Source organism: Prunus avium, chromosome 8 (genome assembly GCF_965620075.1).
Source record: "Prunus avium chromosome 8, drPruAviu1.hap1.1, whole genome shotgun sequence".
Lineage (NCBI taxonomy): Eukaryota > Viridiplantae > Streptophyta > Magnoliopsida > Rosales > Rosaceae > Prunus > Prunus avium.
The window spans coordinates 33968823-33985239 of NC_142291.1; the positions used below are offsets into that span (position 1 = coordinate 33968823).

Sequence of the window (16417 nt, forward strand, 5' to 3'; positions counted from 1 at the left end):
GCATCTAAAACCGAAATACCGAAACCGCACCCTAACCGAACCGTACCATACCGATTTCATACCGTTTCATTCGGTACCGATCAATATTCGGTACCGTACTGTACCGTACCAATAGAGTATGGTATGGTAGCAGTATCAAGTATTTGGTACCGATCAATACCGTACCGTACCGAATACTATTCAGATATATAATTTTCTATTGAATATGTTGATTGATATTGCATATGTTGATTAGGATTTGGTTGATTTGGATATTGAATATGTTGATGGATATTGAATATGTTGATTAGGATTTGGATATTGATAATTGAATATGTTGAATCTTTGAATTTGTAACTTAGGCATCACTTATTTTGGTAAATGAATATGTTGAATATTGAATTGGTTCATTTTTTAGTTGTGTCATTTTTGTACCGAAATGGTACCGATACCGTACCTATACCGACACGGTACGGTATGGTACGGTACCAATTTTGACAAACGATAATCTCATACCGTACCATACCGATTTAAATTTCCGGTATCGGTAGCGGTATGGGCTCAATACCGTACCATACCGTACCGTGCCCACCCCTAGTTACACCCCTGAATTTACACCCCCACTGGAGCAAAAAACATATTTACACCCCCCGGAGGTGTAAAGGGGATGTAAAAGTGGCTTTACACCCCCGAATTTACACCCCCCACTGTGGATGCTCTAACCACACCGGAGAGAATCTCCATGAGCCGGGGTCAGGTCTGAGTCGTCTGACTTGGTGTGAACGACAAGTATTCTGTCGGAGTCCGTATAAGGTTACGTATATATACTACGTTATTAATGTACGCATTAGCCCAAAACAGAGCATCTCTTGGACAGGTGTCGTTTTTGGATTGTGTTTCTCGATTGGGGGTGGTTGGCACCAAATTTTTTTTTTTTTTTTCCGTCATCCGTTAAAGTCAATTTGCTTACGCTTTTTGACTGGTGGTCATTCACTCATTATCGAATCGATCAAATCTCAGCCAATCATCCGCGGGTGACATGGTGGGACCAACGTGTGTGTCGTTGATCAGAAAGGGTTGGTGGGAGAAAATTACGATCGTATAGGTGGGGGACCACCGTAGAGTTTCGCTGCACGTGACCGACATGTAGCCCGCAGACAATAGGACGGCGGATCGGGTACGTTTATTTGGATGAGCCCAGTTTGCGTGATGGACGGTTTATAATCAGGACCGTGTACAGAAGGATCTGTGGGACCAATGTATGTTGAATTTTCTGAGCTACTATTTGGAATTTTTTAGTGGATAATTAATTTGGTTTTTATTTTTATTATTTGTTGGTCATGAATATTAATTAGTTTGTGAGATTAGAGATTTGGTCGTTTTTTTTTTTTGGTCAAAGATATTTGGTCCATTGGAGTTAATGATAGTGGTGCTTAGGATGCGATTAAAATACTAACAATCCCAATGATAGTTGTTGATTCAAATGCATGAAGATGCAACTAAACATTTAAAATGCAAGTAAATGAATGCTTAAATTTCCGTGATTAGTGATTTGCTTGGCCTTTTGTGTAAATCTATAAATTTTTTTATTTTTTATTTGTTGAACTGAATTGGGGAATTATAACTCTAGTGCTTAAGAGCATTTGATTTGCCACAAGACATTGAAAAAAAAAATTTGCTACGAGACTTGAAATTTTAAGTTCAAATTCTCCATTTTACTGTACTATTGTTTGATCATCAAATACAAAAATTAGCATTTAATTAGTTATTTTTTGTTTACGGGTCGATTGAAATTTAAAACATTGGGTCAACTCCACTCTCGTCTATATTATGAGTTGGATTAGTAGGTGCATTACCTTTGATAATGCTTTCGGCTTTAGGGTCTCTATAGGCATATTAACATACATATATCACACAAATTTGTCCGCTAAGAGATGGGATTGAGTTAAAATTGGATTACATTGGATTGAAAATATAATGCTAATCCAATGATTTGTTTGGTACTACACATGTATTGAAATGTGCTACTACACGACAATAGTATGATTGGACATAATCCAATCCATATTATTTTTAGGTCTCCAAATATTTCACTAGGATTATGAATCCAATTCCTGTCCAACTACATAATCAAACTCACAAAACATGCCCTAGTAGACATTCATTGTATACCACAATGGGCAAATTACAACAATGATCCCAAAACTTTAATTGTTGTTTCATTTGTCTCGTTGGATTGAAGAACAATCATTTTGATTGTTATTTTGTTGGGTCATGTATTTAGTACGGGCATATCTTAACTTTGTTTGCGTCATGTTAAAAAGTGATTACATACTTTACACGTGAACATTTTAACTAAAGGCATTTCAGTCTCTCCAAGTCACTAAAAGAAAACAAATAAAAGGAAAAATAAAAACAAAAACAAAGAGGTTCAATATGCTCACAATTTATCTGATTTCGTCAGATTTTACTTTCATTATGATTCATATATGACACCCTCACCATAAAACGACTCCCCTAATATATCCTTGACATTATACTATATCTCACATTACTTTTGCGGTTCGTGGTCCAAATGAAATAATTTGTAGTCTTCTTGGACCAAAACCGTGGGGAATTGGATTGAGTTATACATTTTATTTGAGCTTTCTGAACAGGCCCAAACAAGGCCCACTTACACCTCTTGTTAACCGTAACCGCCTTTTGTTATTGTCCTCCGTCTGTGAACGAGCGCACCCAGTCCCAGTTAACGTATTTCATCCTCATCGAGCGCAGGTAGAGAATATCAATCATCGTCGTCCTCGTCGTCGCAGCCGCAAAGGATCAATACCCTAAAGCGTACGGACAAGATGCCGAAGAAGATGGGTGTAAACAGCAAGGCGGAGGAGGCTAGGGCTCGGAAGAGCTCGACCGAAGCCGAGCGGAAGGAGCGCGAGGCGCGCGAAAAGGACGAGCAGTACTGGCGCGAAGCCGAGGGCAGCAAGTCTCGCGCGGCCAAGAAGCGCGAGGAAGAAGCCGAGAAGCGAGCTGAGGCCGCTGCTCGCAAAGCCGAGGCGCGCCGATTGGCGGAGCTGGAGGAGAAGGAGCTCGAGAAGGCGGTAAAGAAGCCCGATAAGAAGGTCGGCCGAGTCGGGATCCCGGTTCCGAAGGTCACCGAGGCGGAGCTGAGGAAGCAGAAGGAGGCGGAGCAGGCGGCGTTGGAGAAAAAGTCGAATGAGGTGAAGAAAAAGCAGAGCCGTACGGCCGAGGAGGAGGAGTATGAGAGGATGGTGGCGGTGGAGAATAGGAATCGGGACGATTCGATCATCGAGGCGAGGTCGGTGGAGGAGGCGGTTGCGAAGATGACGGTGGCAGAGAGCTTGCCGGTGGATCGGCATCCGGAGAGGAGGCTCAAGGCGTCGTTTAAGGTGCGTTTTATATGGTTATTGGGAGAATTTAGGGTTTTATGGTTTTGTGAATTGGATTGCATTGGTTTTGATTTTGTTTGGTTTAGCTTTGAAATCTAAAGTTTAATTCACTTGGATAGAATTGTTTTTGCTGTTGTTGAATAATAGAGCATTAGGAATTATGAGTATGAGGGTTGGAGCTCTAGGCATGATTGAAGTAGCTGAATTCTGAAACACAGCTTTCTTCGTTATTTGCGATGATATCATGATCAGCTTCTCGAAAGCAGTAATTTGGTGTGTGGGTGTACGTTAGTGTTGTTTACTTGTTTGTGTTGGCACTAACATCTTTGCAATGTGAATTGGTAATTGAACACCTGTTTCAGACATATCGGTTGCCTATTGAATTTTGAGCAAATTTAGCTATAGCTCTATTTCCATTTCATCATGGAGTTCAAACATAGCTTAAAGCTATGAACTATAACTTTTATAGTCATTTATTCATTCCCTTGATCTCAGTAATAAGCATATGTTCTTTGTATAAACTTTATCTCTAGAAATGATGATTGGCAGAAGTTTGTAGGTTTCATGTGAGTTGTTGATGTACAGATATATCTCATGTTTGATCCCTCTTGGGGAACTGCAATTTAAAATGTGATCCCTGTAGTTGTCGTTGCTGCCCCACTTCTGTATTGCAGTATTGGCATTTCCTGATGAAGTATAATGTTAACTATTGGTGTCTTCAGATGAAGTATAATTTTGGTCGCTATTGTTAGAAGCTAAGTCATATTCTTAGTGGCAGTGATTTGTTAATGGCCAGCGAACCTTTTCAATGATGTCTTTGTAAACTTCCATTGATAAGTTAGCCCCTTTTCTATCTCGAAAAAATAAGTCACCCCTTGTAACAATCTTATCTCATTGCTTGCTGCTTTGGTCTTATGGAAAATTTTGACATTAGTAATTTTGTTCTCTTTGTGTTTATAATATGACGAGATCTTGTGATAATTGTAGGCTTTTGAAGAAGCTGAGCTCCCAAGTCTGAAGGAAGAGAAACCAGGTCTTACTCACAATCAATACAAGGACATGATATGGAAGCTATGGAAGAAATCTCCTGATAATCCTCTAAATCAGGTATGTCCTGGATTTACTTTTGTTGTTTTCTCTGGTAAACTTAATGGTTTATTTCCTGTGATTTGAGATGATAAGTCTGCTTAAATCCTTGAATTATTGTCCTCATGTCATATATGCTCTCACCAATATGTAGAGCTTTGTTCAATACCTTGAAACTTTTGTTACTTAAGACACTGTATATTGGCTTAGTGCGTCATGCGTCCAGACGGATAGGTTTGCGTGTTACATGTTGGAATATATAAAGCTGTTTTAAGTTGTTAATCATATGTTAGGATATCTTTTTGTGACAATGAAGCCAGCCTAATTTCTACTTTCACATTTGCAGGCAGCTGAGTGATCACAGAGCATCTTCACCATGCAAAGGCTGTTGAGTTTCTCTCCCAGGCTTGTTTTGCCGATTTCATCATGTCCAACCAACGTAAATTTGTAATTTGAAACGCATGTATGGTTTATGCCCTACTGTATGTGCCATGTCCGCTCAATGAAACATGATTTAAATAATTATGCAGTCTTTTATCTTTTACCCTAATTAAGCCCCCCCGCCGACATATTTACAGAACTTTTTGTGTAGATTCAGTCTGCTGTAAATCTGGTAATAGTTGGAAGCCATTAATTTGATTACAGGTACTAGTTGGAATTCGAAGCCATTAATTTGATTTGTCAAGATATGTTTTCATCATATAAATCGGTTTTAGTTTTGATAAAATCTTATTTATTTCTGTTTTATCATTTAATTGTTCACTGCCCCAAGTTTCTCCCAAAACCCTCAATTCCCTCACATACAATAATGCAGAAATAAAAAGATATATAAAGCAAGGGCAAAGAAACACGAGTTATAGCCACGTCTTGAATTTGGTTCCTAGAATTCGAAATCTCGCAAATGTAATGTGATATGTTATAAAACCGAGGTCAAAGTTTATTTATTTCTTTTTGTCAACTTAAGTCAATGTCCTTTTTTATTAGGCAAAACCCATGGACAAGAAACTCAAGCTTTTTAGATGCGCCAGTGGACTCTCCTCATTTATGCAACAACAAATAAGCAAGGCCATTGAATCTTATACCGACAGACAGAAAATAGATCTTGGGTACAAGCCAATTCAAGTGAGTGATAATAAAAAGGCATCTCTAACTCTTCCATTTTCTTCTCTCCAATTCAAGTGAGTGAAGAAAGCAAATCGTTGCACTGTGTGAGAAAAGAAAAAAAAAACATGTGCTCATGATCCTGTTGATGATAGTTGCAAGTTGCAACAAGCCCCTACAACCTTTTGGAAATAGTTATGTTGTGCCATTAATACCTGCCAAATATTGGTAAATACTTATTCCCATCAACCACTTCACATCATGAAATAAATCAATAGAAGAATATGTCAGAAACACAGGGAAGCTACCAGAAGCAATCTTCTTCTTAAGTTCTGAATGAACTGGTGCCTCAGCACCAGGTACCATGGTTAGATAAGTCAGAAGATTGATCCCCCCAAATGTTATCCTTCAGGTCCTGCAAGGCAGTGAAGAAGAAGAAGAGGACAATTATTGTTGGTCTAAATTCAGATAGCTCCAGCAGAGAGATGCTACTTAGATTGCTCATTTCTGTTGTTAAGGCAGGGGACAGTGTAACAGCTGTTCATGTTCAAGAAGCAGATGCTGATGCTTTTGATCCAAACTCTTTCCACACCCATGAAGATCTCTGCAAGTCCAAGAAGGTATTGAATTTTTTCTTTTCTTTTTTCGTGAAATTGTAAATTGGATAAGACATTGAGGAAAACTGGGGCTTATGGCTCTCTTTTTTCTTCAATGCAGGTGGATTTCCAAGTAAAAGTCTGCATTACAGATTCATATGTTTCTGAGTTACCCTATCAAGTGAGGATCGGCTATGCAACAATCCTTGTACTTGGTTGCAGCCTTTCAGGGTAATGAAACTATAAAACCAATCTCTCTCTCTCTCTCTCTCTCTCTCTCTCATGTATGGTTAATTTGGTTAAGTACAATGCAGGCCAAGCCTTTCAGCTATCAATACTTGCTTGAAAGGGTTACCTCCCTCATGCACTCTTCTGGTAATGGATACTGTTGGAAGAATACTTTTGGAAGGGCAGGGGACTTCCCAACAAGGCTCTGTGAGGGCAGCAGCCCTGCAATCTTCTCAGTCATTTTCTTCAACCTACCCTTGTTCTGATAAAAAAACAAACATCACTCCCCAGTTGCAAAAGTCATTAACCGTACCAGCTTCCTCTACGGGGCCATCAATGCGACCAACTACTAGAAGAGCACTCTCTGCTGTAAATAAAATGGTGGAGGTTTCTGACTTGGTGGCTGAGAAACTGTTTCATAGATTGGCACTGTTAGAAGCAGAAGGGTCCACCAGGAATTTCGCACCGCAAGAGCTTCGTTATGCAACTAACAATTTCAACTCTGCCATGGTGATTGGAGAGGGTGGACATAGTAAGGTGTACCGTGCCAAACTTGGAGATGGTCAAGATGCTGCTGTGAAAGTCCTCAAATCCTCACACTGTTCTGCTGTGGATTTTTTTCGAGAAGTAGACTTGTTTTCTAGTATGAAACATGAGAGCATTGTTCAGATAATTGGGTTCTGCAATAACAAGGAGGTGCAAGCAATTGTATATAATCTTTTAAAGGGAAGTTTGAGGCAGAATTTGAGACAACTTAGGTGGAGTGAGAGGATGAAAGTTGCAATTGGAGTGGCAAAGGCACTGGACTACCTTCATCATTCTCACAACCCTCCTATCATTCATAGGGATGTGAAGTCATCTAACATTCTCCTCTCCCACAATTGCGAACCGATCGTAAGTTCAATAATAATTTCTTATATTTGTGAAGCTAACCAGCATAAACTAGGTTCAGGGTAACCAGAGCTTTAACCAAATCCAGATTTAATTGTACCTTTTATATATCACACTCGTGTTTTGATGATTGCCTCTCATGTTAAACTTTAGGTCAATAGCTCTATATTTTGTCTCTGATTATGTTGACTACTGTGAATCTACTTGCACAACAAAATGAAATTTCCAGTCTTGTAAAATACTTTTAACTTTCAATTCCCAGTTGTCGGATTTTGGAGCAGCTATGTTCCTTCAGCAAGCTTCAGCTAACACAAGGGCGCCATTTGATGTCGTTGGGACGTTTGGATACTTAGCCCCGGAGTACATGATGTATGGCAAGGTTGATGAGAAGATAGATGTGTACTCATATGGAGTGGTGCTCCTAGAACTTATCACTGGGAAAGAGGCTATTCAAACTGATCAGGAGATTCGTGAAAGCTTAGTGCTATGGGTAATGGAAGAAACCAACTAGCTTTAAAACCAATTCTGAAAAATAGTCTCTTTTTCTGAAGCTGCGTTTCTTTGCTCATTGACTTGCAGGCAAGGTCCTTGATGTGCAGTGGCATATGGGAACGTCTAATTGATCCTAACTTGGTTGAAGACTATAACAAGGAAGAGATGGAAATGATGATGATCGCAGCGCGCCTCTGCCTTATGCATTCATCTTCTCGAAGGCCAACCATGAAGATGGTACTCCTTGTTTTCTTCTTTTCTTCATACTGAAAAAAAGAAAAAGAAATCTAATAACTTCTGTATCAAGTTATCAACATGGCGACAAACTGCAAATGTTTGCTTAGCAGGCCACTTTGAGATTAGGTTAACATTTAGTTAGTTCTAACTAAGATGGCTCTCATTATTGTTTCTGTTTGAGCAGATACTTAGGTTCTTTGAGAAGCCAGAGCACTGGTTAAGGATGCAAAGGGAAAGAGATGATTTTCTGAATGGAATTGATTTACAAGGTGAAACAGCCGGGCCTTGACAATCGATCAAGTTGATTTCACCGTGCAGTAAACAGCCCGAGTTGATCAATATCAGCTACCAAATAATCCCTGTATATATAAATAAATATTGAAAATTTATTATTTAAATGCATGGTGACCAACAAGAAAATTGGTTGCAAATGAATTTTCTTGTTGGTCACCTAATATTTGAAACAATAACTTGGATGTGTATCCAAAGGATTTTCACAAGCTTCTACAAAATAAAAGATTTACAATATTACTTCAGCTTTTCTAAATTCTGGAAGCCATTTTCTTATTCAAAATACATAGTTACACAGGGAAGGAGCTGAAAAGTCCATGCAGCATGCCTCTCTCTGTGGAATTGGGTTTTTGCTGATATTCATAATGAGCTCTTTATTACAGATTGAATCTTTCAGAAGCAGAAAATCAAGATCTGCTTACATAACTTATCAATTCAGTTTCAATCATTATTTTTTTCTTTCTAATACAACCATACTATAACAGAACAAAAGTTTAAAAATAGGCAAAAATAGTTTGCTTCCGGGGATAAATTGATCATTTCAACATGGCTACTCTTTAAGCCTTGGCCAACTGAGCGAAATTAATCGGATATACGAATTGTGGTCCACCATTGTAGAGGGTCACGGCTGCCAACTTAGAAGCAGCCTGTGTTGGATGAAATAGATCCCAGAACAAGTAATTGTTGCGATTCGAGCAAAGTTTGGCTTGTGGAATACAGAAGGATTCAGCATTGAGCTTCCCAGCTCCGCAACACGCAGCTTCCACTTGAGTAAAATCTGAAAAATCATAAGGAAATTAGAATATAATTAGATTGTGCCTTTTTCTTCACCATTTTTGTCAAGCACATGCATGGTTCCATTAAGAAGTGCATTATGGCTTGTGATTGAGTATTGACTTACTGAATGGAAGAGGGTTCTGAATGACATTTATTGTCATCCCAAATGCATTTCCAAGTGAGTACTTGATGCTCTTGTGTTGTGAGCTGAGCTTGAACAAGAGGGCATCCAACCTTTCATGAAAAGCGATTGCGAGATCGTTCAAGTCCTCCAAACACCCCCCAGTAGCATTGTAAATCCTCTGAGATGGACAGCATCCGATCGGGGCAATGCTGATAATGCCAAACTTCCTTGCTCCAAGTTCAATCAAACTCTGACATTTCAATACAGGGCTCAGCTAAGCTATGAAAAACTTGTACATTTGGTGGATAGAGTTAAGTTGAATCTTGTTAGAGAAAAGTATCACCTTCAAGTGCTTCTCATAAGCAAGTTCTAAAGACGATAGGAAAGCTTCCTTGGAGAAGGAACTGTTTGAATGGTAATATCCAAACAGGTCATTGCTACCAGTGCTGATGAAGAACAAAGACTTTGAGATCAACTTCTCAGTTACACTTTGCCCTTTGATGTCAGCAAGATTGCTCTTGACAAGAGAAAGTTGCTGTATCTGTTCTGATAATGAGATAACATTTTTTCGTTTGACGAATGGGGCACCAAATGGAATTCTCTCTTTTCCAAACTTCATCAAAGTCAGCTGAAACAAGAAAGTGAGAAATCTGTGTGAAACCAAATCTCTCTCTCTCTTTCTCTCTCTCATGCTTATGAGATCAACTCTTCTCAAGATTACGTACCGGTGTTTGTCCAGTTATGTCAAGAAGGCCAGACCCTCCAGAAGCAAAGTTAACACCTCTGAAGCTCTTTTTGTGAAGAGATGTAGTGTTGAGAGAAAGAAAAGGCCGTGGACTTCTCTTGAGACCGAATTTCTTGGCTGTAATCACAAGAAGCAACATGTTAAGCTTCATGGTTCAAAGAAGTTGGGCTGAAGTTCAAGTTAGCTTTCCCGAATTTCTTTTTTTTTTCATAACTACATTATACTTACAGATAAAATCAGCACTGTTAAGGCCATTGCTGAACCTTCCAGTAGCTCTTGAGAAAGGAAAGTCAACGCCATTGTGGGGAAAGTCAGCCCTTGCCATGCTACCAGGCAAGAAGTTGTTGGTGCCAACATCAGCAGTTGAGTCACCTAGTATGAAGATTGCAGGCACACCTGCTTCTGCTAAACCAACAACAGCTATAGCAAAACATAGAACTAGAAGACCAACCCATGATTTGTTTTCCATGAGAGATGTAATTAAAAGAAACTAATTGATTAATTAATTTTTTCCCCAACAAATTCTATGTTGCATGTTCAAGAAAGATTCACTTTCACTTTCATTTTTCTCTTCAATTAAGATGTGATGGATATTTATACGCATAGATGCTTTAGGAACCGTCACTTCCTGGAGAAAATGTGCACTTACAAACATAAGAGGTTCACTTGGCGGATTGGCATAGTTGTTATCGATGGCCGGATTGACCATTAACCAGCATCTTCTGTGACCATTTTTATGAGTAGGGTTTGTTAAGTATAATTATAGCGAGCTTAATGTTAAATATGAAAAGAACCAGGGTTCACACAGACTATGACCGGAATGACCCTAGACCAAAATCTTCGATTACTCGCGATAAAATATCTCTAATAGAGGTGAGACCCACATAGACCGACAAAAGTTGTTGCCGTCCATTGTAACATTCATTTCAGGTTTTGGACAAATTTGGTTGTTTATGGGGTGATCACTTTGTAAACACATAATACTAAGTCCACAGTTCTCTGACAGAAACAAGAAGCCCAGCTAGAGGCCTGTTTATTTGTCCTTAAGATACACCAATTTGCAATTAAATTTCTTTCTTTTTCCTCTCTCTCTCTCTCTCTCTCTCTCTCTCTCTGATTAAACAACAATACAAGATGTTTCTTTCCCCTTGGCTTCTAATACCTGAAGCAGAACTTAATTACATGCCAAACAAGTGACTGAATGAAAGCTGCATTTTATTGCCAAAAGTATACAAATTTCAATAGAAAATTTTTGGTAGCAAAGAATGGGACACTCATGTATAATTGCAATGGTTAAATTAATAATTTTGTATAAATCTTCTGAATCAGCTTGTTCATTAAGGTCTGGTGCTTCTGCCTGCAGCCCTACCACAAAGAAGGGCATTTCTGGGAATTGGGTACTCATCCCTAGCAGACTCCACAGGTGAGTAGACTCGTAGGTAAAATTGTTGTCCAAGGTATTGCCTTGCCCAAAACTCACTCCTCAAATTCCACATACCCACATTGTCTAGTGCTATGTATATAGCTGTCCATGACTTGGGATAAACCTGTAACATAATCAACCAAAACTTCAGTATAAATACTAAAATGTTTGAATCCCGTTTGTAGAAATTAAAAAAAAAGAAAGCTAGGCAACAAACCTGGGTGGTGCTTCTTGAGACTGCATCTCTAAGGTTGTATTGGTTTCGGCTTGCTGGTGTCCATTTGCCTCCATCCATTCTGAAATTCAAGTATAAATGTGATGTGAGAACTTATATGCATGACAAATTAGCAACCAAAATTCCCATTTTCAAATTCATTTTGTTAACAACAATAAAATGCTGAATTATATTATTGATTTACTTACCCAACAACCCAAAAGGCGTATCCATCCAAGTGCCAGCTCTGCAAAATGTTCTCATGGTTCTGAAACACAATCTCCACAAAGGCTCTGAAATCAGCACCCATGACTTAAGTGTCAAGGTACATCTTTTGGCCAGTAGGGTTATCTGAGATGCTTCCAGCTTTAAAAACCCCACCAATCTTGAAGTAGTCTGCAAGCTTCAATGGTGTGTCTGCAGGGATAAAGGACACACTGTTCACTGCATATCTCTGTTTTCCACTAACTTGAGCTGCTGAGCTCTCTAGCTTGATTGTCCTGCTCACATTTACAAGACCATAGTGGTAGGAGCCTTGTGGGTTTGGCCTAGGTCCACTTGCCGTTAGGTTTGTCCTGAAATGTACAAAATTCAAGACATAATTGTTAAATCGAGGCGCAAAAAAAATCACTAGAAAAAACGAGACTTGCTTGTACAGACGGTAAACACTTTTATCGTTAATGCGGTACAATATGATATATAAATGGAACCAAAGTAATATTATTCTTGCAACCTAAAAAAGGGTAAATTTGACTTTTCATTACTTTCGGATTGAATTGGATTGGATGAGAAGTGACGTACCTAATAGAAAGAGCCTGGCTAAGAGACCAACCGGTTTGGGTTGTGGGCCCAGCGGGAATTGGGCCGGAAACTTGACGGGCCGAGTTGCTGTAGTGAAAGACGGCAGTGCTTGTGAGGACCTGGCTGGTAAAACGGGTTGAGACAGCAATGTAATAGTCCTGAGGGGCCTGATCTGCTGTGACGAGCACAGAATAAGACTGGCCCACATGGATGTCAAGTGAATCATAGGTGGTCTGGATGGTGTGGGTCCCTTCAACTTCAACCAGCTTCAATTTGTGGCCCTGGATCCTGAAGTTGAGAGAGTTCTGGAGCCCAACATTTGAAATCCTAAGCCTGTAAGTTTTACCTGTAGGAAACAGACAAAAATAAGCTCCAAAATGTAAAACAGTAAAAAAAAAGAAGGGACCAATGAGCCAAGCCATGGATGAGTTTAGAGGGGTAAAACAAGAAATTACCTTGGTCAAATGTGAAATATGTTCCATTTGGTCCACGTCCATTGATTATAATGCCATCTGGGTAGGGAAGCCTGTGACCACGATCTAAAATGCCCTTCAATATCTGCAATATTGGACCAGCATTGCAGTTAGGTCAGAAATGGGTTAAAATTAAATTGATAACGAAAATACCAACTAGCTCCTAGTTTAGTACGTGACAACTTTGAATTTCCCGTCTCCGTTCTTTCGAAAAAAAGTAATAGAAATTGCATGGAGATGAAGTTTTTTTTTTACCTTGTGGTCAGTCTTGTACCAATCTCCAATGAGAATGGAGTAATCACCAGCTGGGTCTGGGAATGGGACTGGGATTCTGGGCCTGCTGAGGATTTTAATGGCTCCAAAGCCACCAGCAGCCTTGTGAAAGGCAAGAGATGGGAAGTAGTAGAAGCTTCCAATTTGGTCCTTCACTTGGAGTGTGTAGGTGAAGTTCTTGCCTGGTGGGATGGGGCATGTGGTGCCGTAAACTCCATCTTGGTATGAATTCCTCCTCTGTTGAACTCCATTCCTGTTTTTGTTTTTCCAAATTCCATTTTAGTTTCACATCAAAATTAAAGTAAGTGATTGTATGCAACACGTATACTCTTAGAGCATCTCCAATCGATATGTCAAAAGTGCCACATAGACATTTAACAGCTAGAAATAACATCTCACACACTCCAACCGATGTGTCAAAGCTGATGTGGAATGAAGGCTGAAGATTGAGATGTTATTTTTGACATCCCAAAAGCAAGATGTCAAATGAATATTTTATTATTTTTTCTTTTCTATTCTTTTTAATTAAAAATAAATTAACACTAAAATGTAATAAAATAATAATTTAATTTGACATATCGGGTGGAGTGTAAAGCTGTGTAAGATGTCAAATTGCCACATCAGCCATCAAATTTAAATTTGATGTTTGGTATTTGACATCTCCCTTGAAGATGCTCTTAGACAGTATTTCAAACCGATCACATACTAACCACCGTCACAATATTATCATGGGCCAGGCAAGAGTTATGAAATAATTAAAACTCAATAAAAAATTTCCATGTGTGTTTGGTTGGTCTTTTCGATCAAACCAAAATAAATGCGTGTGGCAATAGATGTCAATTTTTGCCAGCATATAATCCGATCATAGTATATGCATGGCAAGTTGTCACTTGTTATTGTCAACCACATGGAAGATTTGTTACGTCACCGCGGCCATATTAATTACATGTACAAAAAAGAGTATATGACCTCTTAGCTGTCTGAATTTTCTGATTATTATTCTCTAAATTATATTACCATATTTTGTCACACTGAATTAAAATCTACCGATTAGATTGACAATGAAAACTAAATTGCCTCATTTATTTTACCTAAGTTTCGTCTTGTACCATGCAATATTATATATTTAGGAAATAAATCCATGCAATAGTTCCATGCCTTGTAAAGATATATTTAAAATCTATTAAATTTTGCTAATTTAACAAATATGAAGATTTAATTAGCATTTAAGTGTTTGGAAAACATATAGAAAAAGAGAAAGCAAATAGTTTGGAAGAAAATGGCACCATGAAATAAGGAAAGGCTCCGGCAAGCTGTTATGAACATTGATAATGAGGTTGTCATTGGTCACGGAGTAGATTTCAGGCCCCGGAAACTGGCCATTGATAAGAATTCCCTGCAGCAAAAACAAAATTAAACATTCAAGTTAAAAGCAGTTATTCATGCACCTGAGGTCTTATGTCGAACTCCCCTCCTCTAATATCGCTTGTATAAAAGAAAAAATTGTAAATACAAACCTGTTGACGAACACCGAGTGGATATATGTCCCCGTAGGTTACGTTCCAGTCGAAAAACCTGTAAGGATCCTCAGCAGTTGCAAAACCCAGAACCAGAAGAAAGGCTGCTAGAAATTTAAGCAGCATATTTTTTTGGAGGAGCTTTAGAAAGTAGAGATGTATCAGAGAAAAATTCAGGTGCAGATGATCAAACAGAGAAGAAGAAGAAGAAGAAGAAGTAGTAGTAGTAGTTTTCTCTACTGGAATTACAAAGAAGGTTACAGAAAGAGACACTTAAATAGGTTTGAGGTAACTGACCCTGGCTTATTAGTCTTGATATTTATACTGCAAAATTGCAAAAAAAGAAAGAAAAAGAACCAAAACGAGTGGGGATATATATTTGTCCTCTCTGGATTGTGCTGTGCATAGTGGAAAGTCATAGTCTCACAGCGGTGGAGTGTCCACGTGGCGCACACCCAATAAAAGAAGTGCGACTTTGGCATTTGTTTAGTGACTACAATGCCCTTGCCCTGACCGCGTAAGCTTCTTTTGCTAACACATGCATGGCTGGATGATAGTGGGGGAAGGCCCGTGATTTCTGACGCCACACACGGTATTTTCATGTGCCCAATTTTCTGACTTACCAGACACCCCAAAACGCAAGCTATTCAGACGAAAAGGGTTGTGTTGGTGGTTGGTGGGCGCAAGGAAAAGGAAAGAAATGGTATGAAAATTATGGGGGGGACACCAACTTGGAGATTGATTTACGCGTAAACCAATGATTGTTTATGCTTATGGGACATTCCTTATTAGTAGTACTAAGCTAAATGAGGTGTTTTCGTTTTGGCTCTTTCCTTCAAGCCTATGAAAGACAACCACCATGAAGCTTCTAATGGATTTCTTTTTATTTTATTTTTGGTAATGATCATACAGATTTCGTCTGGATTTTGTCTTAATAGATAGATATGAAATTGAATATATGCTGGAATCTAGTAATCATTTTTAAACTATATTTTTGGGTTTATATTGCTTTCTCATTTCACATGAACAAGTTATGGTTTTACCCTATTGCAGAAACCACAAATTCTTCGTCTAACTTGACTATAGAGGTGAAAGATTAATCAACCGTCTAGTAGCTAGTTCATTCTAAAGTATATTGTCAATGCTTTTTTTTTTTGTTGAGTTGACTGTAATGCTTTTTTATTGTTGCTGAACTGGCAATTAAATTTTGAACCAGAAAAACAAAGGCAAGTAATTAACTATGAAAAGTTTACGTTCGTCTAACATGAGTATAGGGGCGAAAACGATAAATTGTTTGTCTAACTTGAGTATAGGAGCGAAAGATTAATCAAACCGTCTAGTCTGGTTCATTCTAAAATCTCTCTTAGAATGATTGAAGCTCGTGAATGAGTTCTACGGGGTAGAACAATATGGGAGGGAAAAATAAAAACATAATTATCAATGCTTTTTTGTTGCTGCTGAACTGGCAAGTAATTAAATTATGAAAAGTCTACGTACATCTAATATTAATGCATGGAAAGTCAAGTCCTTATTAAATTAATACATGGAGATAATTAGGGACAGGAACTTTTTGTTCCACCTAGAAACCTCTCTCATCTCATCGCATGTGAGTTTGATAAAACAGCAATATTTGGGGTTTTTTTTTTGTTTTTTGTTTTTTAAATGCAACCATAAATCACGATTTCGACATAACTGTATTGTAAAATAAATATTGAAGCGTATTCCGCTGTGGGATTGAGACTCATAAGCGTGTGATTTTGTG

The 16417-nt window shown here is 38.6% G+C and overlaps 4 protein-coding genes across 5 annotated transcripts; 2 read left to right on the plus strand and 2 right to left on the minus strand.

Moving 5' to 3' along the window:
• Positions 1 to 2683: 2683 nt before the first annotated feature.
• On the plus strand, positions 2684 to 5022 carry LOC110744395 (coiled-coil protein). The gene is made up of 3 exons (XM_021944361.2): positions 2684 to 3386; positions 4374 to 4493; positions 4819 to 5022. Exons 1-3 carry the CDS (start codon positions 2829 to 2831, stop codon positions 4828 to 4830), a joined length of 690 nt encoding a protein of 229 aa, XP_021800053.1. The 5' UTR covers positions 2684 to 2828; the 3' UTR covers positions 4831 to 5022.
• A 599-nt stretch (positions 5023 to 5621) lies between these two features.
• LOC110744386 (protein kinase STUNTED-like) lies at positions 5622 to 8456 on the plus strand. The gene is made up of 6 exons (XM_021944352.2): positions 5622 to 6193; positions 6291 to 6400; positions 6484 to 7291; positions 7551 to 7778; positions 7868 to 8017; positions 8202 to 8456. The coding sequence occupies exons 1-6, from the start codon at positions 5972 to 5974 to the stop codon at positions 8304 to 8306; spliced, it is 1623 nt and encodes a 540-aa protein (XP_021800044.1). The 5' UTR covers positions 5622 to 5971; the 3' UTR covers positions 8307 to 8456.
• Positions 8457 to 8562: 106 nt separating this feature from the next.
• LOC110744389 (GDSL esterase/lipase At5g55050-like) lies at positions 8563 to 11004 on the minus strand. The gene is made up of 5 exons (XM_021944354.2): positions 10183 to 11004; positions 9935 to 10071; positions 9553 to 9837; positions 9210 to 9459; positions 8563 to 9086 (listed from the first exon to the last, which is right to left on the minus strand). The coding sequence occupies exons 1-5, from the start codon at positions 10421 to 10423 to the stop codon at positions 8866 to 8868; spliced, it is 1134 nt and encodes a 377-aa protein (XP_021800046.2). The 5' UTR covers positions 10424 to 11004; the 3' UTR covers positions 8563 to 8865.
• Positions 11005 to 11152: 148 nt separating this feature from the next.
• LOC110744388 (L-ascorbate oxidase homolog) lies at positions 11153 to 14952 on the minus strand. 2 transcript variants are annotated; one of them, XM_088246390.1, is made up of 8 exons: positions 14656 to 14952; positions 14425 to 14534; positions 13121 to 13391; positions 12848 to 12950; positions 12393 to 12738; positions 11801 to 12166; positions 11595 to 11673; positions 11153 to 11501 (listed from the first exon to the last, which is right to left on the minus strand). In XM_088246390.1, the coding sequence occupies exons 6-8, from the start codon at positions 11899 to 11901 to the stop codon at positions 11292 to 11294; spliced, it is 390 nt and encodes a 129-aa protein (XP_088102516.1). In that variant the 5' UTR covers positions 11902 to 12166; positions 12393 to 12738; positions 12848 to 12950; positions 13121 to 13391; positions 14425 to 14534; positions 14656 to 14952; the 3' UTR covers positions 11153 to 11291. The 2 variants fall into 2 exon arrangements, with proteins under 2 accessions (XP_088102516.1, XP_088102517.1); XM_088246391.1 differs by lacking the exon at positions 11153 to 11501 and having other exon boundaries at positions 11589 to 11673; positions 14656 to 14951.
• Between the last annotated feature and the right edge of the window lie 1465 nt (positions 14953 to 16417).